At 41.4% G+C, this 27,755-nt stretch overlaps 1 protein-coding gene across 1 annotated transcript in view; it reads right to left on the bottom strand.

Moving 5' to 3' along the window:
- AKNAD1 (AKNA domain containing 1) overlaps positions 1-27,755 on the bottom strand; it is a 45,203-nt gene that overhangs the window by 11,987 nt on the left and 5,461 nt on the right. The window contains 6 exon segments of the mRNA XM_068960731.1: positions 1,682-1,767; positions 1,872-1,943; positions 2,878-3,040; positions 4,844-4,902; positions 10,028-10,184; positions 20,094-20,227. Coding sequence (XP_068816832.1) covers positions 1,682-1,767; positions 1,872-1,943; positions 2,878-3,040; positions 4,844-4,902; positions 10,028-10,184; positions 20,094-20,227 — 671 coding nt within the window.

The raw sequence follows: 27,755 nt of genomic DNA, 5'->3' as shown, positions 1-27,755 counted from the left end.
AGAAGGCAATGGCAACCCACTCCAGTGTTCTTGCCTGGAGAATCCCAGGGACAGGGGAGCCTGTTGGGCTGCCGTCTATGGGTTCGCACAGAGTCGGACACGACTGATGCAACTTAGCAGCAGCAGAAACAGTCCGACTCTTTGTGACCCCATGGACTGTAGTCCACCAGCCTCCTCTGTCCATGGGATTTCCCAGGCAGTAATACTGGAGTGGGTTGCCACTTCCTCCTCCAGGGGATTTTCCCGACCCAGGAATCAAACCTGCATCTCCTGCATTGGCAGGTGGATTCTTTACCACTGAGCCACCAGGAAGCCCCTTTATTATATTTACTAAAACCTAAAAACACAAAACACCTCAAAACCTAGATTTTAATTCAATCAATAAAAATAGTGAGCCTGGGTTGACTGAGGGAGTTGGCATTATTCAAGGCCCTTCTATCCCTGAGAGTCAAAGCTGCTGGTTTATTAGAGTGATGGTCCACACCAGATGACACATGGCGATTTTTTAGGGGGTGGAAACTCAATAGAACCCTGATGACAAGTACCTGTTCCCATGCTGGAATGCTTTCTAACAGGAAGCTGCAGGCTTTCAGACCTTGTCATCTGCCTTTATTAGCGTACATTACATGCACATAATTGTGGTAGCTAAACTGCCCCTCCCTCCTTGACTTTCAACCTTTCTAAGGTCAATTAGTCAAGCTTTGGCCTCAGTCCACTGCACCTCGGGAGCTTGGAGGAGGCACATCTGGCTTATTGATAGAAGCTTCAAATAAATGATTCTGAATCCATGTGGACTAACAGTTGACCTAAGAGTATTTCAAACTCATAAAGGGTTTCTCCCTAGGATTTCACATCTACACTTTTTTACCCAGTTTACAGCTTGTCACCTGGATGATTTCTTGCTGAGGGATGGGGGAGAAGTAAACCCTGAGAGGTGGGATTAGGCTTTTTTTCTGGTGGGATTGGGGGACAAAGGTGAGACCCAATAGGGAAGATTTTTCAGTCATTGTGAGGGGAGAGTAGTGAGGGTGGAGCTAGTATACAGTGGTGTATAATAATCTCCCAGGTGGGCAAGGTTCAAAGGGAACCTTCAGGCCAAACCACCCTCCATATGCTGTAGCTGTGATTCTTAACCAAGGGGCCTATCAGAGTCAGGGGAAATTCAGAAGAAACATTCCCACAAGGGCTCCACCCCCCGGGAGGCTACTACAGTAGGTGGGGCTGAAGCATGTGCATTATTTTCAACTCCCCTGGTAAGGTTGAGGGCTTCCCAGGTGATGAAGTGGTAAAGAAGCCGCCTGCCAATGCAAGAGATGAGGGTCCGATCCCTGGATCGGGAAGATTCTCTGGAAAAGTAAATGGCTACCCACTCCAGTATTCTCGCCTGGAGAATCCCATGGACAGAGGGGCCTGGCGGGCTACAGTCCAGGGGGTCACAAAGAATCGGCCACGACTGATGCACCAGAGCTTGCACGGTAAGGTTGAAGCTCTCCCCAGCTGAGGGCCACTGCTAAAGGGATTTGTCAGTTGAGAGAGATTCTGTAACTCTGTAATTCTGTGATTCTGTAACTTGGCTCGTGGCTGCTGGTCGTTCAGCGAGTTGATGCCCACCCTCGCTGGGGTTATTATCCCACGACAGGCTCCCGCCCACCCTGGGAATTTAGCAGCCGGGAACCCTCACCACTGAAGTACGCGGAGGCAGAAGGCACAGCTTGCACTGGTCGTCTCTGCACGGTCCTGCCTCCCCGAGGCGGTGCTGGGCTCCTCCTGCACCACAAAACACACACAGATATGGATGCGACCAAGGATTTGACTCACCCCTCAGCTGCTCGGGCACAGCCTAGCACGCATGCGGACCCCGCCAGACTCACCATCTCAGGACGCCTCGGCTGTGCTTTCTGGCTTGGGCGAGAGTTGGGGGAGGTGGGGGCGGGGTTTCTGTGCTGTAATGGCCTAGGGCGTACAGAAAGGAAGATTCCACCCTGCCTTGACTTCCTTCCTTCTCCAGACATTTAAAAGTCTAGATTACAGATGACAGAACACTCCCCCCAACCCCGCCTTTTTCTCTTTCCTTTGGTTTTGAATTACCACAAACTCCACTAGAGGATGAAGGGACTGAGGATGGTTTTTAAATCCTTCACTGATTTAAATCTGATCACTGTTCAGCAGAGTCTAAAAGCCTTTCCAAAGCACTGTATTCAACTGCGAATTAAAACAAGAGACTGTCTATAGAGAAGAAAGCTGAGCGCTGAAGAATTGATGCTTTTGAACTGTGTGTTGGAGAAGATTCTTGAGAGTCCCTTGGACTGCAAGGAGATCCAACCGGTCCATCCTGAAGGAGATCAGCCCTGGGATTTCTTTGGAAGGAATGATGCTAAAGCTGAAACTCCAGTACTTTGGCCACCTCATGCAAAGAGTCGACTCATTGGGAAAGACTCTGATGCTGGAAGGGATTAGGGGCAGGAGGAGAAGGGGACGACAGAGGATGAGATGGCTGGATGGCATCACTGATTCGATGAACATAAGTCTGAGTGAACTCCGGGAGTTGGTGATGGACAGGGAGGCCTGGCATGCTGCGATTCATGGGGTCGCAAAGAGTTGGACACAACTGAGCGACTGAACTGAGAGGCCTAAATTATTGTTTATACATCCCCATTTAACACACACCCAAAAATCACACTATGGAACTGAAAGGGCTGACACCACCCTTGCTGTGGTTTTACCCTTTATGTAAACAAAAAAATAAACACTTTTCTCACCATTACAAACAATGGTGAGAAAGAAGCATCATTGTACAGATAGCTTTTTCCATATTTTGAATTACTTCCTTAGGAAGTGTCTGGGTCAAAGGTTGCGAACGTGTTTGTGTGATGATACATGTGGCCTGATTGCTTTCCACGAAAGCTGCACGAACTGGATGCTGCCAACAACATGGGCAGCTTGCTTGGCCACACCTTCCTCTGCATCAGGAATTCTCTCTTGAAAATGTTCTTGTTCATTTAAAAAGTAGGGGTGGCTCCTTGTGTTATTAACATTTCGTCTGTTGTTAAAGGAGATAAGTGTTTCCCCATATGTTTATTTATTGGTCATATTCCCTACTTGTGACTTTTAGTTATTTTTTTATCCATCAATTTTTTGGAGGGTTTCAGTGTTTTCTTATTGGGAAAAATATGTGTTGCTTGTTCCTTGTGCCAGGTGCCTCTCATATCGTCTCCTTTATCCCTTCCCACCATCCTGGCAGGTTGTCCCCATTTTAGTGATGAATAATCTGAGACTCAGAGAGTTTAAGCTGCTTGTCGGGGTCACACAGAGTGCGTGACCTCGCTGGCATCTGAGCCCTTCCCATATACTTGTGTCATTAACCACACATCTATGGCTCTTTTGTACCCGTGTCAAAGCCTGTTGTATGATAAAGATCTCAATAGTGAGCACTGTTTGCTCTTAGTGTTTTCTAGGTTGTCCACCTTTGTTAAAATATTGACTGTGGTTTCGCAAATATTAGTTGAAATGTTGATACTGTCAAAGAGGTGGTAGAAATGGCCAAGAAACATACAAAAATGGGTAAATTTTAGTCAAAGAAATACAGATTAGCACAATATCAATTTTCACTTATCACTTTAGTGAAGGTTGGAAAGAAAAAACAGATGCCCTGGTTTGGCTCAGGCTGAAGGCACCTTCATTCCCAGGCACTGCCGCAGCCACTACTTTGCTTAAGGCCAGTTTATCAAATTTTCGCTGTGTACCTTTTGAACCATCATTTGCAATCCTAGATTTTTGTCCAAAGGAACTGATCAACTTTGGCCAAATGTTTCCATGTTAAATGATTTTACTGAAGCAGTGTTTATCCTATCAAAGAACCGGAAACAATTGAATGTCCATCGATAAGAGATTGGTTTAATAAGTCAGGGTCTACCCATACAATGATATACAAAGCAGTGCTTAAAAATGCAGCTGTAGGTTTATTCAATAACAGTTGAGAGGCCCCCAATATAATGCTAAATGAAAAAAGTATATTCTAAAACAATACATGTATGACTCTACTTTTGCAAAAAGCATGTGTATCAGAGAAAAAAGACCAGACAGATATATGCTAAAACATTGGCAAAACATTGGCAATAGTTTTTCTCCCAGAGAAATGTTCCTTTTTATACTTTTCTCTGTTTTCTGATTTTTTTTTTTGCTATGAACCTGTATAGTTATAATTTAAAAAATAATGAGGCTTTTTTTTTACTTCACTGTCCCTCTGTGTTTTCTTTTATCACTCATAGGCCTACAGGGGGTACCCCTGCACTTCACATTTCCCTAGTAACTCAGATGGTAAAGAGTCTGCCTGCAGTGCAGGAGACCTGGATTCGATCCTGGGTTGGGAAGATCTCCTGGAGGAGAGCATGGCAACCCACTCCAGTATTCTTGCCTGGAGAATCCGTGGACAGAGGAGCCTGGTGGGCTACAGTCCATGGAGTCTCAAAGAGTCGGACACAACTGAGCGACTAACACTTCCACTTTCACTATATTAGAAGAATGTAGAGGGGTGCCCTCTACCTGAGTTGGGAGACCTGGGATCCAGTGTCCCCCCCGTCATTTGTGCTGGACAAGTCTCTTCACCTTTGTAAGCTTTCAGCTTTTTTCTTCAAGAACTCTTTGCAAGCAGCAAAGTTCTGAACCAGCAGAATTATTATTGTCTACAGCTTATTATAACTGTCATTATTATTTTAGGCCCTGGGGTTTTTAATCCCAGTATTTCCAGTTCCTTTATAATGGAATTATCTCAAAATGTGGTCCCCAAACCAACAGCATTGGCATCAGCTGGGAGCTTGTTAGAAATGCAGAATTGTAGGCTCACCCCAGACCTACTGGCACAGCCAGCATTGCAGTAAGACCCGCAGGTGGGTCCTCGATATGCTGCAGTTGGAGACAAGCCCTGATCTAGAACAGGTGCCTCAGGAAGGTTTCTCCTGCATGCTCAGAGAGTGGGGAGGGTTAGCCATGTGGGCAGCTCTCACCAGCACTAATGTCCGGGACACCCATTAGAACGAGAGCAGAGTGATCTTAATTATGCTAATTTCAGAGTCACAGGCAGCTATACTGGGTGGGTAAAAATGCCAAGGCAATGAGCTGAACGGAGCCAGGACGGGGCTCCTAGACGCTACCCTGGAGCAGAAGACAACCTCATGGCCATTTGCTCTGGTTCGTCTGTTTTGTTTTGTTGGGTTTTTTGTTGTTGTTTTTTTTAAAAAAGGCAGTTTGAGTTTTAGAGTCAGTTCTTGAGCCCCACTTTGGGGGATTATTCGGCTTTTGGTGAAGTCCTTGAGAATTTAGTTTCAATACTCCGGGGATGGTGGGAAGGAGTAGCCTAAGGTAGAGTGTGGTGGAGATGTCAAGTGACCACTTGTCTTTTTCTCACCCTCCCTTCCCCAGAGGCCTTTGTGCAGAGGGTTCCCCCAACCTGGGCAGCCAGGCTCCCGTGGAAGCCACGGTCCACTTCTCCCTCTTGAACCCTCAGGAGGAGCCCGTCGCTGCACTCTTTGCTAGGGCTGCGAGGCCAGCTCCTCAGAAGAGGGGGCCTCCTGTCCCCTCTCACGCACACGGGCCTGGGAGCCCTGCAGAACAGCGGGAGTGGTCCTTGAATAACTGAGGAGCCCCGAGAGGACTTGCCCTTAGGGCTGCAGTCCCATAGGAATGAACTCAACTCAGTTCTGTGTCCTTAAGGCATTGTCATCTCCTGCCTGGAGTCCCTTTCCCCAGACTCCTCACCTAGCTGCCTCCTTCTCATCCCCCAGTACTCAATTCACACCTCACCTCTGACCCTAACCTCCCCCAGTGAGTTACTTCTGGTCACATCCCATCATGACCAAGGTAGCTACCCCCAGGTAATATAGTTACTATGAGTCAGGTCCTGTTTTAAGTATATATATTAATTCATTTAAATATCCTCATTATATCCTTAAGATTTTTAAGAAGCTGCCAGGTGAAGCCAATGCTGCTAGTCTTGGGACCAACTTTGAGATATTTCATTATAAACACACTAGAAATACTGGGATTAAAAACCCCTGGATCTAAAATGAAAATGACAAAATTATAGCAAACATAATAGTTCTACTGGTTCACACCTTCACAGTTTGCAAAGTCTTTTTGCTGAAGAGGAGTTGGAAGCTTAGACAGGTATTATTAGCCTCGCTTTACACAGGAGGAAACAGGCTCAGAGAGGTTACATAACTTTTTAAGGTCACAAAGCTGATCAGTGACAGAGCCTGGATTTGAACCCAGACAGTCTGACTTCAGAGTCATAAAAATGCGTTATTACTGGCACTTGCATAACTCTTTTAACATTCTGTAGTTCCACGTTAATTTTATCTGTTCATTGTATGTGTTCCTCACAGAAATGTAAGCATCTTGACAGTAGGTGATTTGTCTGTGTTATTTATATTGTATCCCCAACACTTAGAAAAGTACCTAACATTTAGCAATAAATATTTGCTGAATGAATGGGTAATACTAGCAGTAGACTCTCTTTTCAGGGCTATTTATCACAAAGTTATAGAGTCCTCATCATCTTGCAACAGTTGCTGTAAACGTGGGACCAGTTAAGAGCAAACCCAGACCTCACAGAGTGCTGACCGGCTGGGCTGCCTCACTAGGCTCGTTCACACCATACTGAAGCTAACTTTGGCTCAGGACAAGAGAGAGAACCAGCTGTGAACCTTTGAGATCATTTGTTAAAACCACCCTGGCTCAGAGTTTACTATACTGAGTATGCACTCATTGGGCATTCAGTTAGATGTTTGGGCTGCAAAGATGGGTACAAAGGTGCAAGACAAATGAGACATAGTTGTATGGGGACACAGAGACTGGGGCAAAGAATTCTGCCTTGGGGCGGGTGGCTCTGCATCAGGGTCGGGTCATATAAATGGCCTAATTCTGAAGAGGAGGCTTGAATGAATGGGATTTTGCCAGGTGGTTAAGTGTTCTGAGGAGGCAAACCTAACTTGTTTGGAAGGGCTAACACTGTATAATCTTCAACATCCTGTCTGGAATGCAAAAGTAGGAAGTCAAGAGATACCTGGAGTAACAGGCAAATTTGGCTTTGGAGTACAAAATGGAGCAGGGCAAAGGCTAACAGAATTTTGCCAAGAGAACGCCCTGGCCAGAGCAAACACCCTCTTCCATCAAGAGAAGACTCTACACATGGACATCACCGGATGGTCAATACCGAAATCAGATTGATTATATATTCTTTACCGTCAAATGTGGGGAAGATCTATACAGTCAGCAAAACAAGACCAGGAGCTGACTGTGGCTCAGATCATGAACTCCGTATTGTAAAATTCAGACTTAAATTGAAAAAAGTAGGGAAATCCACTAGACCATTCAGGTATGACCTAAATCAAATCCTTAATGATTATTTGTAAGGGATTTGACAAACAGATTCAAGGGATTAGATCTGATAGACAGAGTGCCTGAAGAACTATGGACAGAGGTTTGTGACATTGTACAGGAGGAAGTGATCAAGACCATCCCCAAGAAAAAGAAATGCAAAAAGGCAAAATGGTTGTCTGAGGAAGCCTCACAAATAGCTGTGAAAAGAAAAGAAGCTAAAGGCAAAAGAGAAAAGGAAAGATATACCCATTTGAATGCAGAGTTCCAAAGAATAGCAAGGAGAGATAAAGACTTTCTAAGTGATCAATGCAAAGAAACAGAGGAAAATAATAGACTGGGAAAGACTAGAGATCTATTCAAGGAAATTAGAGATACCAAGGGAACATTTCATGCAAAGATGGGCACAATAAAGAACAGAAATGGTATGGACTTAACAGAAGCAGAAGATATTAAGAGGTGGCAAGAATATACAGAAGAACTATACAAAAAAGATCTTAATGGCCCGGAAAGCCACCATGGGGTGATCACTCACCTAAAAACAGTCATCCTGGAGTGTGAAGTCAAGTGGACCTTAGGAAGCATCTCTACAAACAAAGCTACTGGAGGTGATGGAATTCCAGAAGCTGCTGCTGATGCTGTGAAAGTGTTGCACTCAATATGCCAGTAAATTTGGAAAACTTGGCAGTGGCCACAGGACTGGAAAAGGTCAGTTTTCATTCCAATGCCAAAGAATGTTCAAACTACTGCACAATTGCGCTTATCTCACATGCTAGCAAATTAATGCTCAAAATTCTCCAAGCCAGGCTGCAAGAGTATGTGAACCGTGACCTTCCAGATGTTGAAGCTGGATTCAGAAAAGGCAGAGGAACCAGAGATCAAACTGCCAACATCCGTTGACTCACCGAAAAAGCAAGAAAGTTCCAGAAAAACATCTATTTCTGCTTTATTGACTATGCCAAACCCTTTGACTGTGTGAATCACAACAAACTGTGGCAAATTCTGAAAAAGATGGGAATACCAGATCACCTGACCTCCCTCCTGAGAATTCTGTATGCAGGTCAAGAAGCAGCGGTTAGAAATGGACATGGAACAACAGACTGGTTTCAGATCAGGAAAGGAGGACGTGAAGGCTGTATATTGTTACCCTGCTTATTTAACTTCTATGCAGAATACATCATATTAAATACGGGGCTGGATGAAGCACAAGCTGGAATCAAGATTGCAAGGAGAAATATCAATAACCTCAAATATGTAGATGACACCACCCTATGGCAGAAGCAAAGAAGAGCTAAAGAGCCTCTTGACGAAGGTGAAAGAGGAGAGTGAAAAAGTTGGCTTAAGCTCAACATTTAGAAAACTAAGATCATGGCATCTGGTCCCATCACTTCATGGCAAATAGATGGGGAAACATTATAGGGAGAGACTTTACTCTTTTGGGCTTCTTCACTGCAGATGGTGACCGCAGCCATGAATTAAAAGACGCTTGCTCCTTGGAAGAAAGGCCATGACCAAGAAAAAGAAATGACCAACCTAGACAGCATATTAAAAAGCAGAGACATTACTTTGCCAACAAAGGTCCGACTAGTCAAAGCTAAGGTTTTTCCAGTAGTCGTGTGGATATGAAAGTTGGACTATAAAGAAAGCTGAGCATTGAAGAATTGGTGCTTTTGAACTGTGGTGTTGGAGAAGACTCTTGAGAGTCCCTTGGACTGCAGGGAGATCCCAACCTCCATCCTAAAGGAAATCAGTCCTGAATATTCATTGGAAGGACTGATGCTGAAGCTGAAACTCCAATACTTTGTCCACCTGATGTGAAGAACTGACTCATTTGAAAAAACACTGATGCTGGGAAAAACTGAGGATGAGAAGAGAAGGGGATGACAGAGGATGAGATGGTTGGATGGCATCACCAACATGATGCACATGAGTTTGAGCGAGCTCCGGGGGTTGGTGATGGACTGGGAAGCCTGGTGGTGCTACAGTCCATGGGGTCACAGAGTCAGACACAACTGAGTAACTGAACTGAACTGAACAACATCCTATCCTTAACTCTGACTAAAATCTATTCAAGTTTGAGTAACATTCACAATCATTCAGATGATTCTATTTGTTGGAATTTTAATTTGGTCTGAAATGGTCTGATATTTGAGGTTAACAAAAAGAATGGAGAGACTGTGGTGATCAATTTGAATTCGTGATCTTGCATAGACAATCCAAAAGAATTTAACTTGAGAGAAAGAAAATGTAGAAGTGGACTCATGGGAAATAGTTCTTTTAGTGAGTGTGCTATTATGTAGTAGGGAGAGTACAAAGCTATTAAGAAAAATTATTTCTTCCAGGCACACAAAATCTACAAAAATGTTATTATTCCTCCAGAAGAAATAGTTCTTCAGCAGTTCTTCAGCAGTTCATCTGTTTAAGCTGCATTGTTACACCCTAAACCAGTAAGAAATTTCAAAAACCAGCACTTGAAATAGCTTCTAATTTTTAAAATCTGGTTCTACTTTAAATAATGATTCATAGGCCTTTGGAAAGTTAAATTTTCATGAAATGTTAAGATAGAATTCAGTGATTCCATGAATTAGGATTCTATAAATACATAAAAACCATTTTTCCTGGCATGAAATTAAGCTGTAGGTTGCTGTATTACCTCATTTAAGGGTGGAGAGGATGTGAATGACAAGTCATCCAGGTTGATTGGAGAATTCGTGGGAAGAGAGACAGCTGAAGTACATTTGCTTTTATTAATTTTCTCTTTAAAATCTTTAAGTAGCGTCTCCAACTTGAAGATTTCACTGTCTACTTTTCTAGGTAAATATAAACAAACAGGCATCTTATTGGGTATGCAGTCCATATTCTTACTAGTAACAACTGTTCTTGAATATAGCATTGATTTACATTTTTAAGGTGGTCTGTCTTCAGACAGGAAGAATGATGGACCCTGACAGACATTCTGTTTATAGTTTCACTTCAAAGGCCTGGACTCGGTTCTCTTTATTTTCTTCCAGTTTTATTGAGATATAACTGACATACAGGACTGGATAAATTTAAGGTGTACAGCATAAAGATTTGACTGTCATCATGAAATAATTATCACAAGTTGAGTGAACATCCATCATCTCATACAGACATAATATTAAAGAAATAAGAAAAAATATTTTGTGTGTGTGATAAGAACTCTTAGGACTTACTCTCAACTTTCATATATAACATACAGAAGTATTAGTTATGTTGTATATTTCTTATTTTGTTATTCATTAGCTGTGTATCCTTGGGCAAATTATTTAATCTTTCTGTGTCTCAACTATGAGATAATACCCTACATATGTGGATCTGATTATTTTGAGGTCCCTTACAGTTAGTCCTAGGAGCTATAATTCTGGAAAAAAATGATTTATATCACTTGAAAAAGAATAACATGAGAAATCTGAATAATAAAGCTCAATCCATAGGTATATGTACATATGGGTATATGTGTATATATGTATAGGGCTTCCCTGATGGCTCAGATGGTAAAGAATCTGCCTCCAAGGCAGGAGACTCCATATGTACATACATATATAAGGATATATATTTTGCCCCCAAGAATTAATTTTCCCCAAATTCATTAAAATTATTAAATTTTATCTATTACCCCCCAAAAAAGTATAAATAAATTCCAAAACTTTAAAAATTATATCACAGCTGTCAAAACAACGCAAAGGTGTTCCTTCTTACCACTCCTATTCAATACTGTACTGGAAGTCCTACCTAACGCAATAAGACAAGGAAAGGAAACAAAGAATATACACATTGGAAAGGAAGAAATAAAATTGTCCATAGATGACATGATTGGGTAGAAAATTCCAGAGAACCATAAAACTTTGAAACTAGTAAGCAATTATAGCGAAGTTGTAGGGTGTAAGGTTAATATATGAAAGTCAATCACTTTCCTAAATATCTTTGATGAACAAGTGGAATTTGAAATTAAAAACATAGTATCATTTGCATTAAGATCCAAAAAATTAAATGTGGATTGGCCAGAAAGTTCATTTGGATTTTTCATGTTATCTTACAGAAAAACCTGAAGGAACTTTTTTGTCCAGCTCAAAACAGGTATAAATCTAACAAAATGTGCACAAGGTCATTATGGAGAAAACTACAATACTCTGGGTGAAATCACAAAAGCAAATAAATGGAGAGATGTTACACATTCATGGACTGAAAAACTTGATAGTATCAAGATGTCTGTTCTTCCCAACTTGATCTTAACCAATCCTACTAAAAAAAAAATTCTGGCAACTTCTTTTGTGGCTATTGACAAACTTACTCTAAAGTTTATATGTAGAGACAAAAGACCTGAAACAGTCAACACAATACTGAAAGATAAGAACAAAGTTGGAGGACTGACAGGACTCAACCACAAGACTTACTATAAAGCTGTAGAAATAAGGCAGTGTAGTACTGATGAACCACAAGACAAACAGATCGACAGAACAGAAAGCCCACAAATAGACCCACATATAATTAGTCAACTGATATTTGGCAAAGGAGTAAAGTCAATAGAATTGAGCAAAGACAATCTTTTCAACAAATGGTGCTGGAACAACTGGACATTCATTACAAAAAATCAGTCTAGATACAGACCTTATACGCTTCACAAAAATCAACTCGGAATGGGTCATAGGCCAGGAATAGAAGGATCATGTTTAGGTATAGAATGAGTTAGAAAATGTTTCTTTTTTTTTTTTTAATGTTCCAGGAGAGTTACCTAAAGTCTTTGTTGAACTCACCCATAATCCCACTTAGATTAGGTGTCTTTGGGAGATTTTTTGTTTCTAGAAACAAACTAGATCTTTTCTAGTTTCCTCTTGTTTTTAGTCTTTTGAGATTTCCTACCTCTTTTTGAGTAGATTTTAATAATTTATATTTTCCCAGAGACTTGTCTATTTCATCCAGATTTTAAAATGTGTTGATAGGAAATTGTTCAATCCCAATCAATCTAAAATTTTTCTTCTGATATTTTTCCTTTCTCATTCTTGATGCTGTTTATGCTTTCCACTCAAACTTTCCATTAGCTATTTTATAGATATTTTCAAAGAAACTATTTTATTTTATTGATCAAATTATTGTAAATTGTATTCATTGCTTCTTTTTATGAATCTCTTCCTTTTGGAAGTTTATTTTATTGTTCTTTTTCTGTTTTCCTGGTTTGAGTACTTAGTTTATTGATTTTGAACTTCACCACCCCCCCCCATGTTAAATACATTTTAAAACTATATTTTCTTCAAAGTATTGTTTTTTTTAGCTACAATACATTGGTTTTCATATGTGCTTTTCTCATTTATTATTCACTTGTAGATTAGTCCTAATATTGATTTTTATTTAATGCAATAATTATTTAGACGTGTTAATATTCTCCCAGTTAATACTTTTTTTAGAGCAGTTTTAGCTTCTCAGCAAAATTGAGAGGAAGATATAGAGATTTCCCATACATTCTCCACCTCTGCACATGCATAGCCTTCAACATTATTGACATCCCCTCAAGGTGGTACCTGTGCTATAACTGATGAGCCTACACTGACACATCATAATCACCCAAAGTCTATCGTTTTACACTGGGATTCAGTCTGGTGTTGTATATTCTATATGTTTGAACAAATGTATAATATGTATCCATCTTTATGATATCATGTAGAGTGTTTTCACTGCCCTGAAAATCCTCTGTACTCCACTTATTCAAACTTCCACCTATCCCAACCGCCAGCAACCGCTGATATTTTTATTGTTGCCATAGTTTTGCCTTTTCCAGAATTTCACATAATTGGAATCATGCGATATATAGCCTTTTCAGATCAGGTTTTTTCCTCAGTATTAAGCATTTAGGTATTCTCCATGTCTTGGCTAACTTGATAGCTCATTTCCTTTTAGCAAAAATGATGTCCCATTGTCAGAATATACCATAGTTATTAGTATAGTCCATCTATTGAAGGACATCTTGGTTGCTTCCAAGTTTTGACAGTTCTGAATACAGCTGCTTGAAACATTTGTGTGCATGTTTTCGGACATAAGTTTTTATCTCCTTTGTGTAAGTACCAAGGAGTGTGATTGCTAGATCATATGGTAAGAGTATGTTTAGTTTTGAAAGAAACCACCAAATTGTCTTCCACAGTGGCTACAGCATTTTGCATTCCCACCAGCAATAAAGGAGAGTTCCTATTGTACTACATGCTCACCAGCATTTGGTGTTTTTAGCATTCCAGATTCGGGGCACTGTAATAGTGTGTGTAGTTGTATCTCATTGTTTTAATTTGCATTTCCATGATATACAGTATGGAACATCTTTTCATATGTGTTTTTGCCATCTTTTACATATACTTATTTCCCTTTTTTGTATTTTCTTCAGCAAGGTGTTAAGATCTTTAGCACTTTTTTATTGGGTTGTTTGTTTTCTTATTGTTGTAAGAGTTCTTGTGTGTTTTGGATGACTATCCTTTATCAGAAGTGGCTTTTGCCAATATTTTCTCCCAGTCACGGTCTTGTCTTCTCATTCCTTTTACACAGTCTTTCACAGAGCACACCTTTTAAATTTTAATGAAGTCTAGCTTATCAATTATTTATTTTATAGAAGGTGCCTTTGATGTTGTATCTCAAAAATAATCACCATAGCAAAGGTCATCCAGGTATTCTCCTGTGTTATCTTTTAGGGGTTTTATGGTTTTGCCTTCTCAAAGGCCCCAAATCCAAGTGGGATTATATAAGACTTCAACAAAGATGTTAAGTAATGCTTCTGGAGTACAAAAAGAAAAGGGAAAATATCCCAATTCACTCTATAGCTAAATATTAGGATATTTATTAATATATTTCATTATATTAATAGATTAAAAGAGATTAAATAGATTTCTAAATCCCATGGATTAAACTTTTTCCTAAATTTAAAAAATAATCTCATTTTAGTAATAGAGTAATAGAAGGAAACTTTCTTGATAAAGCTTATCTACTTGAACCTACAGCAATCCTCATACCCAGTAACATTTGGAAGAATTCCCAATACCATGAGGAATATGAGAAGAATGATTGCTTTCACTAGTATTGTGATTATTCAGTACTGTTTTGGAAAAAATAGCAAAAGAAGTAAAGAAATGTGATATAGAAAAGTTGGAGAGAAGGAAAGATATATAAATATTTAAGGAGAAAAGGGAAGATGAAGGGACCTATCATTTGCAGATGCTACGATTGTCATACCTAAAAACTAAGACAATCAACTGAAAATCAGTGAAATACTAAGAGCAGAATTGCATCAGGTAGCCCCACATAAGTTAAATTTATAATTTTCTTTATTTCCTGTATGTGAATTACGGAAAACATCTATTAACAACACAGAGAAAAGTCTAAAATAGCTAAGAACAAATTTAATAAAAACATGTATAAAATCTACATGAAAAAAACTTGCTGGAGATGTTTTCACGGGAATAGGATGAAAACACTCACTGCAAAGATTTTAACTTTTCCTGAACTAATCTATAAATTCACTGAAATCTTAAACAAAATTCAAATGGAATTTTATTAAAATTGGTTCCTAAAACTATATTTCTCAATAAAAGTGACTATCAATGGAAAAATAAATTTGAGCTGATTATGAAGTTAATTAGTAAGAAGAATGAATAAGAATAGCTAAAGAAAGTTTAAAAAAGGAGAAACATTAAAAAATATACTTAACCTATAGTAATTTAGAACTATCTGGTTAATGCAGAAATAGAAACATAGATCAGTGGGGAGAATAAAACCAGTCCCCAAACTGGGCTTCCTGGGTGGCGCTAGTGGTAAAGAAAAAAACCCACCTGCCAATGCAGGAGACATAAGAGACGTGGGATCGATCCCTGGGTTGGGAAGATCCCCTGAAGGAGGGCATGGCAACCCACTCCAGTATTCTTGCCTGGAGAATCCCATGGACAGAGGGGCCTGGCGGGCTACAGTCCATAGAGTCACAAAGAGTCAGACAATACCGAAATGACTGAGCACACTGCATGCGTATGTGTATCAATACACATGCGGGTTTTGTACATGATTAAAGTGGCTTTACACTAGTAAGAAAAGACTGCCCTGTTCAGTGAGTATTGGGACAAAGATCTAAGCATGGAAAGCCAGACTGATAAATAAAATATAGGAAAATGTGCTCTAATCTGGCAGGAAGAAGAAAATTCAGCAGGTGGCAAAGGACACTAAAGATTAAAGGAAGTGAAATGATGGAACAAACTCTCAACGTAGCAGGAAGAGATGGGCTCAAGGATGGGCTCAACCTGTAGAGGCTGGAAAGTGAATGAAGAAAGAGGAGGTGACAACATGCAGATCCAGAGGTAGAAAAAAGACATTTTTTGAAGGAATTTGTGATATTTTCTGTAAAATAGAAGACAAGAGTATATGCAGATAATATCAAAAGAATTGATGGAGATAGAACTTCATTTCTTGACTCCTTGGTTTCTGGTGCTAGTGTGTGAAAAAATCAAATATCTATCAGCCTACATTCTGACAAACAAGATGGATGAAATCCAAGTGTTTTTGAATGTTACCTTTCAAAGACAGCAATAAGAAGGTGTTAAGTTGGCTTAAAGCTCAACATTCAGAAAACGAAGATCATGGCATCCAGTCCCATCACTTCATGGCAAATAGATGGGGAAACAGTGGAAACAGTGGCTGAGTTTATTTTTCTGGGCTCCAAAATCACTGCAGATGGTGATTGCAGCCATCAAATTAAAAGACACTTACTCCTTGGAAGGAAAGTTATGCCCAACTTAGACAGCATAATAAAAAGCAGAGACATTACTTTGCCAACAAAGGTCTGTCTAGTCAGTCCAGTTCAGTCGCTCAGTCAAGTCCAACTCTTTGTGACCCCATGAACCACAGCACGCCAGGCCTCCCTGTCCATCACCAACTCCTAGAGTCCACTCAAACCCATGTCCATTGAGTTGGTGATGCCATCCAACCATCTCATCCTCTGTCATCCCCTTCTTCTCCTGCCCTCCATCCTTCCCAGCATCAGAGTCTTTTCAAATGAGTCAGCTCTTCCCATCAGGTGGCCAAAGTACTGGAGTTTCAGCTTCAACATCAGTCCTTTTAATGAACACCCAGGACTGATCTCCTTTAGGATAGATTGGTTGGATCTCCTTGCAGTCCAAGGGACTCTCAAGAGTCTTCTCCAACACCACAGTTCAAAAGCATCAGTTCTTTGGCACTCAACTTTCTTTATAGTCCAACTCTCACATCCATACATGACCACTGGAAAAACTATAGCCTTGACTAGACAGACCTTTGTTGTCAAAGTAATGTCTCTGCTTTTGAATATGCTGTCTAGGTTGGTCATAACTTTCCTTCCAAGGAGTAAGCATCTTTTAATTTCATGGCTTCAGTCACCATCTGCAGTGATTTTGGAGCCCAGAAAAATAAACTCAGCCACTGTTTCCACTGTTTCCCCATCTATTTGCCATGAAGTGATGGGACTGGATGCCATGATCTTCGTTTTCTGAATGTTGAGCTTTAAGCCAACTTTTTCACTCTCCTCTTTCACTTTCATCAAGAGGCTTTTTAGTTGCTCTTCACTTTCTGCCATAAGGGTGGTATGTCATCTGCATATCTGAGGTTATTGATATTTCTCTTGGCAATCTTGATTCCAGCTTGTGCTTCCTCCAGGCCAGCGTTTCTTATGATGTACTCTGTATAGAAGTTAAATAAGCAGGGTGACAATATACAGCCTTGACGTACTCCTTTTCCTATTTGGAACCAGTCTGTTGTTCCATGTCCAGTTCTAACTGGTGCTTCCTGACCCGCATACGGGTTTCTCAAGAGGCAGGTCAGGTGGTCTGGTATTCCCATCTCTTTCAGAATTTTCCATAGTTTATTGTGATCCACACAGTCAAAGGCTTTGGCATAGTCAATAAAGCAGAAATAGATGTTTTTCTGGAACTCTCTTGCTTTTTCGATGATCCAGCGGATGTTGGCAATTTGATCTCTGGTTCCTCTGCCTTTTCTGAATCCAGCTTGAACATCTGGAAGTTCATGGTTCACGTATTGCTGAAGCCTGGCTTGGAGAATTTTGAGCATTATTTGACTAGCGTGTGAGATGAGTGCCATTGTGCAGTAGTTTGAGCATTCTTTGGCACTGCCTTTCTTTGGGATTGGAATGAAAACTGACCTTTTCCATTCCTGTGGCCACTGCTGAGTTTTCCAAATGTGCTGGCATATTGAGTGCAGCACTTTCACAGCATCATCTTTCAGGGTTTGAAACAGCTCCACTGGAATTCCATCACCTCCACTAGCTTTGTTCGTAGTGATGCATTCTAAGGCCCACTTGACTTCACATCCCAGGATGTCTGGCTCTAGGTGAGTGATCACACCATCGTAATTATCTAGGTCATGAAGCTCTTTTTTGTACAGTTTTCCTGTGTATTCTTGCCACCTCTTCTTAATATCTTTTGCTTCTTTTAGGTCCCTACCATTTCTGTCCTTTATTGTGCCTATCTTTGCATGAAATGCTCCCTTGGTATCTCTAATTTTCTTAAATAGATCTTTAGTATTTCCCATTCTATTGTTTTCCTCTGTTTCTTTGCACTGATTGCTGAGGAAGGCTTTCTTATATCTCCTTGCTATTCTTTAGAACTCTGCATTCAAATGAGTATATCTTTCCTTTTCTCCTTTGCTTTTCACTTCCCTTCTTTTCACAGCTATTTGTAAGGCCTACTCAGACAGCCATTTTGCTTTTTTCCATTTCTCTTTCTAGGGGATGGTCTTGATTCATGTTTCCTGTACAATGTCACAAACCTGTCTAGTCAAGGCTATGGTTTTTCCAGTGGTCATGTATGGATGTGAGTTGGACTATAAAGAAAGTTGAGCACTGAAGAATTGAGGCTTTTGAACTGTGGTGTTGGAGAAGACTCTTGAGAGTCATCCCTTGGACTGCAAGGAGATCCAACCAGTCCTGGGGGTTCATTGGAAGGACTGATGTTGAAGCTGAAACTCCACTACTTTGGCCACCTGATGCCAAGAGCTGACTTATTTGAAAAGACCCTGATGCTGGGAGAGTTTGAAGGCAGGAGGAGAAGGGGACGACAGAAGATAAGATGGTTGAATGGCATCACCGACTCGATGGACATGGGTTTGGCCTCTGGGAGGTGGTGATGGACAGGGAGGCCTGGTATGCTGCGGTTCATGGGGTCGCAAAGAGTTGGACACGACTGAGTGACTGAATTGAACTGAATAAGCACACAATAGCTGACTTAAGAAGTTTGTCCATTAATTTGCAGAATTCTTTCACTTACAGAAAGCCATGACAGTGGCCTTTGTAGCCATCATTTAGAAGGTTCTCAACATGGCAAGACCTTGAGGCTTGGACTGGGTTCTGCCTTTTTGCCCATTTGAGAACAAGGGAAGCTGACCATGCTTGGCTTCCTCTGAGGCAAGTTTTGGGAGAGGCCAAGTCTTTTTCTTGCCCCAGTGTTGAAAGCTTTTCCTGTATATGGGATATAACTGCAGTTGAAACACTTTTGATTTATACCAGGGCCAGGCACAGTGTGGGTGTAACTAGGATATAAATAAGGCCTTGCATAGTTTTGGTCTTAATGTGCACAGAGGCCTGTCTTTAAAATGACTGCCAAGACAAGTGGGATTTCTTGGAAAATAAATATCCTCACTCTATTAGATTTTAAACAAATAGTGAAAGCATGTGGAGATCTTTTTTTCCAAGAGAAAAAAAAGCCTTTGGGGGAAAAAATCAATATTAAAACCACATCTTTGCTGTCTAATTACTCAGTATTGAAATAACCATAGACAGAGATGTCATTCATTTTGAAGAAGTAAGATTGTTCTTTGGGAAAATTACCTCAGGACACTAGTGCCAAAATATAAGCCATTAAAATATTTTGGCATCAAGAATGAATTTGTGTTAAAATACTATGAATAGAAAGAGCTGAATTTACAAATATGAAGCCTACTAAATGAGTTCTTTAGATTCATACCAGGAAATTACATGGAACTAACCCTAGTCTTGAGTCCTAGAATATATCTTTTAAAATTATTCATATTGGAGAGAACAGAGCACGGGGCCATCAAAATGGCCAGCTGGAATCCTCAGTATCCTTGTGTGCTCAAGTTTCTAATGTGAATTAATTCAGGAATCATTTGACTTCAGGTTTTAACATTTTGCCTTTATCAGGATTCGTGGGTCCCTCACCCCAACATTAACCAACCTAACAGTGATTCTTTCCTGCCTGCTATCCCTTGGGTATTGTCTGTGGATAGGGAAAAAGTGGGACAGAAAAGAGTTAGGCAGGAGAAATAAAGGCAGGAATGAGATGGGCTTAAAGGAGAGGGCAGGGCGGGGGGGACCTGGGGAGGAGAGGGTCCTCTGGGCTTAGCAGATGAGCATTTCTGCTGTTTCCTTGTGTTCTTTTGGGTCTCAGGACCAATTATCATGACATCCAGCAAAATGCAAGGCAGTGGCAATGTCTCCTCCAGGGGGCAACGGTTCATTTGGGACACTCGATCTGGGCCGGTTCCCCCCACAGGACTGTACACAGCAGGAATTTCACACTTGCTGCATGGGTGACCCCAGTTCAGCAGTGACACTGTTTTTGCTGGCCTGAGAGCAATAGCTCTCCAAGCACTAGGCCAGCAGCCCCAGCAGAATCCCTCCTGAAGGAGCTCACCTTGGACACTTCACCCCACAGAGGTGAAGCCTGCCCTACCTTTCTGGATCAAAGTCCTTGGCAGCTGGGCGTTTGTGCTTGGGGACTTGCTCCTTCAATGCCAGGTGCTTCTCCTTGTTGGCCAGAAACTCCTGCTCCAGCAGTTCGAGGCGTCCCTGCAGTTTCTCCAGGACCTGTAGCGGTGACACGCTGGAATCATTCATGTGTAAGCCCTTGTGTGTAGTAGTAGTTTTTTCTCCAAAACACAATGAGAATGTACCCTATAGGAGTGTTAAAATGAAGCCACCATCCTTCTCCTGGCAATTGTTGTGTTTCAGAGTCTGACATCTAAAATACAGACAACCCAAGAGCCATCTTAACATTTACAACACCCCCACAGCACATAGCTGAGACTTACGGTGGCTTCTGATTTCGTTCCTAGCACCCACTCAGAGGCCTTTGAATTTTGTTAATGGGACGTTAATAATCCTACATATTTGCAGACTAATTTTTAGCGTATAGAGCACTTTTCCATTCATTATCTTATTTAATCCACCATCAGTGTTGTAAATGTCACAAAGCAGGTTTATTATCCCAGTTTTATAGAGGAGGAAATTGAAGCTCTAGAAAGTATGTCAGAAGCCACATAGAACTTAGAAACCATAAATGCTTGAGAAGGGTGGAGAAAAGGAAACCCTCTTGGTGGGAATGCAGACTGACACAGCCACTATGGAGAAGAGTATGGCAGTTCATTGAAAAACTAAAGCTAGAGCTGCCATATGACACAGCAACCCCATTACTGGGCATAAATCCTGAGAAAACCATAATTCAAAAAGACACGTGCACTCCAATGTTCACTGCAGCACTCTTTATAATAGCCAGGACATGGAAGCAACCTAAATGTCCATCAACCAATGAATAGATAAAGAAGATATGATGCATATTAACAATAGAATATTATTCAGCCATAAAAAGGAATAACTTGGGTCATTTGCAGAGATGTTTATGGACCTAGAATCTGTCATACAGAATGAAGTAAGTCAGAAAAACAAATATTGATGCGTGTACGTGGAATCTAGAAAAATGGTGCAGACGAACCTACTTGCAGGGAAGGAATAGAGATGCAGAAGTAGAGAATGAAGACGTGGATACGACAGAGGGATGAACTGGGAGATTGAGATTGACATGTGAAAACAGATCGCTCCTGGGAACCTACTGTGTATCACAGGGAGCTCAGCTCAGTGTTTTGTGATGAGCTAGTTGGATGCGGTGTGGTGGGGAAGTGGGAGGAAGGTCAAAGAGGGAGGTTCAGTTCATTCAGTTACTCAGTCATGTCCGACTCTGCGACCCCATGGACTGCAGCACGCCAGGCCTCCCTGTCCATCACCAACTCCAGGAGTTTACTCAGACTCATGTCCACTGAGTCGGTGATGCCATCCAACCATCTCATCCTCTGTTGTCCCCTTCTTCTCCCGCCTTCAATCTTTCCCAGCATCAGGGTCTTTTCAGTTGAGTCAGTTCTTCACATCAAGTGGCCAAAGTATTGGAGTTTCAGCCTCAACATCAGTCCTTCCAGTGAATATTTAGGACTGATTTCCCTTAGGATAGACTGGTTTGATCTCCTTGAGTCTTCTCCAACACCACAGTTCAAAAGCATCAATTCTTTGGCACTCAGCTTTCTTTATAGTCCAACTCTCACATCCATACATGACTACTGGAAAAACCAAAGCCTTGACTAGATGGACCTTTGTTGGCAAAGTAATGTCTCTGCTTTTTAATATGCTGTCTATGTTGGTCATAACTTTCCTTCCAAGAAGTAAGCATCTTTTCATTTCATTGCTGCAAAGCCATCTGCAGTGATTTTGGAGCACCCCAAAATAAACTCAGCCACTGTTGCCACTGTTTCCCCATCTATCTGCCATGAAGTGATGGGACCAGATGCCATGATCTTAGTTTTCTGAATGTTGAGCTTTAAGCCAACTTTTTCACTCTCCTCTTTCACTTTCATCAAGAGACTTTTTAGTTCCTCTTCACTTTCTGCCATAAGGGTGGTGTCATCTGCATATCTGAGGTTATTGATATTTCTCTTGGCAATCTTGATTCCAGCTTGTGCTTCTTCCAGCCAGCATTTCTCATGATGTACTCTGCATATAAGTTAAATAAGCAGGGTGAAAATATACAGTCTTGATGTACTCCTTTTCCTATTTGGAACCAGTCTGTTGTTCTGTCCAGTTCTAACTGTTGCTTCCTGACCTGAATACAGATTTCTCAAGAGGCAAGTCAGGTGGTCTGGTATTCCCATCTCTTTCAGAATTTTCCACAGTTTATTGTGATCCACACAAAGGCTTTGACATAGTCAATAAAGCAGAAATAGATGTTTTTCTGGAACTCTCTTGCTTTTTCAATGATCCAATAGATGTTGGCAATTGATTTCTTGTCCCTCTGCCTTTTCTAAAACCAGCTTGAACATCTAGAAGTTCATGGTTCATGTACTGTTAAAGCCTGGCTTGGAGAATTTTGAACATTACTTTACTAGTGTGTGAGATGAGTGCAAAAGTACAATAGTTTGAACACTCTTTGGCATTGCCTATTTTAGGGATTAGAATGAAAACTGACCTTTTCCAGTTCTGTGGCCACTGCTGAGTTTTCCAAATTTGCCGGCATATTGAGTGCAGCACTTTCACAGCATCATTTTTTAGGATTTGAAACAGCTCAACTGGAATTCCATCACCTCCCCTAGCTTTGTTTGTAATGATGCTTCCTAAGGCCCATTTGACTTCACAGTCCAGGATGTCTGGCTCTAGGTGAGTGATCATACCACCGTGATTATCTGGGTCATGAAGATCTTTTTTTTGTGCAGTTCTTCTGTATATTCTTGCCACCTCTTCTTAATATCTTCTGCTAGGTTCATACAATTTCTGTCCTTTATTAAGCCCATTTTTGCATGAAATGTTCCCTTGGTATCTCGAATTTTCTTGAAGAGATCTCTACTCTTTCCCACTCTACTGTTTTCCTCTATTTCTTTGCACTGATCACTGAGGAAGGCTTTCCTATCTCTCCTTGCTGTTCTTTGGAACTCTGCATTCAAATGGGTATCTTTCCCTTTCTTCTTTGCTTTTTGCTTCTCTTCTTTTCTCAGCTATTTGTAAGGCCTCCTCAGACAGCCATTTTGCTTTTTGCATTTCTTTTTCTTGGGGATGGTCTTGATCCCTATTTCCTGTACAATGTCACAAACTTCTGTCTATAGTTCATCAGGCACTCTATCAGATCTAGTCCCTTAAATCTATTTCTCACTCCCACTGTATAATCATAAGGGATTTGATTTAGGTCATACCTGAATGGTCTAGTGGTTTTTCCTTCTTCCTTCAATGTAAGTCTGAATTTGGCAATAAGGATTTCATGATCTGAGCCACAGTCAGCTTCCAGTCTTGTTTTTGCTGATTGTGTAGAGCTTCTCTATCTTTGGCTGCAAAGAATATAATCAATCTAATTTTGGTGTTGATCATCTGGTGATGTCCATGTGTAGAGTCTTCTCTTGTGTTGTTGAAAGAGGGCTTTTGCTATGATCAGTGTGTTCTCTTGGCAAATCTCTATTAGCCTTTGCCCTGCTTCATTCTGTACTCCAAGGACAAATTTGCCTGTTACTCCAGAGATTCTTGACTTCTTACTTTGCATAATGAAAAGGACATCTTTTTTGAGTATTAGTTCTAGAAGGTCTTGTAGGTCTTCATAGGACTGTTCAACTTCAGCTTCTTCAGCATTACTGGTCGGAGCATAGACTTGGATTACTGTGATATTGAATGGTTTGCCTTGGAAGCGAACAGAGATCATTCTGTCATTTTTGAGATTGCATCCAAGTACAGCATTTCGGACTCTTTTGTTGACCATGATGGCTACTCCATTTCTTCTAAGGGATTCCTGCCCACAGTAGTATATATAATGGTCATCTGAGTTAAATTCACCATTCCAGTCCATTTTAGTTCACTGATTCCTGGAACGTTGATGTTCAGTCTTGCCATCTCCTGTCTGACCACTTTAAGAGGGAGGAGATATGTGTATACATATACCTGATTCACTTTGTTGTACTCCAGAAACTAACACAACTTTGTAAAGCAATGATAATAAAATATAAATTAATAATCCAATAAAAAAAATTGAAGTTAAAGGACCTGGGATTGAATGGCTTGGAGGGTGTGATGGAGCAGGAATATCAGGAAATTCAGCCAGAAGCTTTGAGTAAGTCCTCCAGATGTAGCTCATGCAGATGAATATTTAAACTGTGCAGGTCAGGGTCTTGATGTATAGAGGCTACAGCTGTGAAGCCCCAGTTGCTAAGCATTCCCTGAGTGCTGCCCATGTTTAGTCCTGTGCCCAGAGTGTGAGAGACACAAAAGTTATATGAGGCACAGTCTCTTGTCTCAGAGATTTTAATCCAGTTGGGAATAGAGACTGTGGAATAGAATACTTTGCCATGGCTCAATGGAAGAAGTGAGACTTAACTCAGCTTAAAGGGTGCTCAAGAGGGCTTGGACCAGGCAGTATCAGTGAAAGTGGACAGGAAAGGATGAATTGGAGAGGTATTACTAAAGGCAAAAATGCTGCATCGTGGGGTTAGAGAAGCAGATACACCAGAGTTCAAGTTCAGATTGTTACCTACTAATTGTATGATTTCAGTCACCTTGAACTCTAAGCTTCAGTTTTCGCATTTGAGAGCATAATAGCCCTCACCTCATATTGTGAAAATTAAATGAGATACTGCTTAGCACCAGGAGCATGGTACACACTCAATAGATGGTAACTATCATCTTCATTATTACTCTTACTATTACTAAAATAAGTAAACAAGTTTAGAAGCATACTGGCCAAAGGGCATAAATGGCAAAAGTGGTGCATGTTTTCCATTTTCCTCCAGATCTATCCTCCATCTTTGTGCCCCAGCCAGGAGGCTGGCCTTCAATGGAGTGTACCAGCAGGCTCCAGCGCCCTTGGCTTTGGTTGGTTTCAGTCAATGGAAGGCAACTGCAGGAGAGAGGAACTGAAGAAGGATGAGGTAGGGTATTTATTTCCTTGATTTCCTCCTGCCTGTATTAACACGGATTGGCTGTGTCTCTACCAAAAGCCACAGAGCTCGTCAGCTACTCCTGTAGCTACCGCTGCTCTCCTCATACACCTTTATCTGTTCTTCCTCCAGCCCTCTGCCCCACTGTTCCTTCCATGAGATCCTTTCTGTGCCTTAATTGGTTATAAAATAATACCTTCCTAAACCCTCCTCAGTTCCTCCACTGGAGTAAGTCATCTCTTTCTTGCCAGGACCCTGACTGGCACTATAAATCTCACAGACAGTACGCAGATTCCTAGCTTGGGAGGTAGAAAGAATGTGAACCCCCTGACAGAAACAAGGGATTTGAAAAGGCTAACAAGTTTGAATGAAGATGTCAATGTTGGACAAGGTACAATGTTCAGTGAGAGCAGGAGATCCAAAGGAAAATCAGGACCAGCATGTGGCCCTATAGATGAGAAGTGAGGACTAGTCTTTGGGAATTGGCAGCATGGAAATGGTGGTTAAAGCCAGGAGAAGGAATGAGGTGTTCAAAGGAAAGAGAAAAGTGAAGAAAGCCAATTATGAATTATAATTTGGAATCTCAGAATTTTAATTGTGTTCTACCCTCAGAAGAAGTTAGGACATAGTTTTCTTACCATAAATGTACTTCATTTAACAAATTTGACTCTGAGATGGGCAGGTATGTGAAAGGTTTAAGCTTGTACAGTCAACACTCAGAACCAGGATGTCTGCTCCAAAATCTAGGTGCTTTGTACATTTGCTGCTCATGCTGAGAAGGTTAGTTTTAGCCCTGTCTGGCCTTCCTTCACTGAACCAAATGGGCCTGGAAATCTCCGGCCAAGGTTAACACTGTCAGAGATCACCTCTCCTCTTCTCTGGGTACCAGTACGAATCCCCACACTGCCTCTAACATAGGAAGAAACTTCCTGAACCGAGGCCTCAGAAGGCTAGTGCCTCGAACCACTTTCCTCTGCTTTGCTTGGCCCTTTCAAAATTTATGTTCTCCCGGTTTCTGAAAGCCTGGGTTTTAGGAGGGCTTCCCCGATAGCTCAATTGGTCAAGAATCTGCCTGCAATGCAGGAGACCCTGGTTCAATCCACTGGTGAAGGGACAGTCTACCCACTCCAGTATTCTTGGGGTTGCCTGATGGCTCAGCTGGTAAAGAATCCGCCTGCAATGTGGGAGACCTGGGTTCGATCCCTGGGTTGGGAAGATTCCCTGGAGAAGGGAAAGGCTACCCACTCCAGTATTTGGCCTGGAGAATTCAGGACTATACAGTCTATGGGGTTGCAAAGAGTTGGACATGACTGAGCGACTTTTCACTCACTCACTTTACTCGCCTATCATTCACTCCTTAACTCCTGCAATCTGGCTTTGGTAGATCCACCTCTTCATTGAAATCAGGGCTGCCGAGGTCCCTCATGATCTCTCAGTGGCCAAATCCAATGCACATCTTGCTTTCCTTCCTTCTTTGAAGACTGGATGTTGTGGCCCACTCCCCCTTCTCAGACCCTCTTTTCTCTTGGCTTTTGTAGCTCTGCACCTTCCAGGTCTGTCTTGACCATTCCAGTTTCTCCTTATCGATCTCTTACCTGCCCCTGGTTGCTGTTTCCCATGACTCTACCTTGAATTTCTTCACTGCTTACTTCACTTGTTTGCCTGAGCAATCTCTATACTGCACAGCTTCAACCTACAGCTGTACCCAAATTTATGTGTCTGACCCAAACACATCCTCTGAAGTTCAGATCCGTGGCTCTAATTGCCTACTCAGTTCAGTTCAGTTCAGTTGCTCAGTCGTGTCTGACTCTTTGCGACCCCATGAATCGCAGCACGCCAGGCCTCCCTGCCCATCACCATCTCCTGGAGTTCACTCAGACTCACGTCCATCGAGTCCGTGATGCCATCCAGCCATCTCATCCTCTGTCGTCCCCTTCTCCTGCCCCCAATCCCTCCTAGCATCAGAGTCTTTTCCAATGAGTCAACTCTTCCCATGAGCTGGCCAAAGTACTGGAGCTTCAGCTTTAGCATCATTCCTTCCAAAGAAATCCCAGGGCTGATCTCCTTCAGAATGGACTGGTTGGAGCTCCTTGCAGTCCAAGGGACTTTCAAGAGTCTTCTCCAACACCACAGTTCAAAAGCATCAATTCTTCGGCCCTCAGCCTTCTTCACAGTCCAACTCTCACATCCATACATGACCACAGGAAAAACCATAGCCTTGACTAAACGGACCTTAGTCGGCAAAGTAATGTCTCTGCTTTTGAACATGCTATCTAGGTTGGTCATAACTTTCCTTCCAAGGAGTAAGCATCTTTTAATTTCATGGCTGCAGTCACCATCCGCAGTGATTTTGGAGCCCAGAAAAATAAAGTCTGACACTGTTTCCCCATCTATTTCCCATGAAGTGATGGGACCAGATGCCATGATCTTCATTTTCTGAATGTTGAGCTTTAAGCCAACTTTTTCACTCTCCTCTTTCACTTTCATCAAGAGGCTTTTTAGTTGCTCTTCACTTTCTGCCATAAGGGTGGTGTCATCTGCATATCTGAGGTTATTGATATTTCTCTTGGCAATCTTGATTCCAGCTTGTGTTTCTTCCAGCCCAGCATTTCTCATGATGTACTTTGTATATAAGTTAAATAAGCAGGGTGACAATATACAGC

The sequence above is a fragment of the Capricornis sumatraensis genome, chromosome 2 (assembly GCF_032405125.1).
Source record: "Capricornis sumatraensis isolate serow.1 chromosome 2, serow.2, whole genome shotgun sequence".
Classification (NCBI taxonomy): Eukaryota; Metazoa; Chordata; class Mammalia; order Artiodactyla; family Bovidae; genus Capricornis; species Capricornis sumatraensis.
Note: the sequence above shows the minus strand (reverse complement) of the source record. Positions and strands in the feature narration are given on the sequence as shown.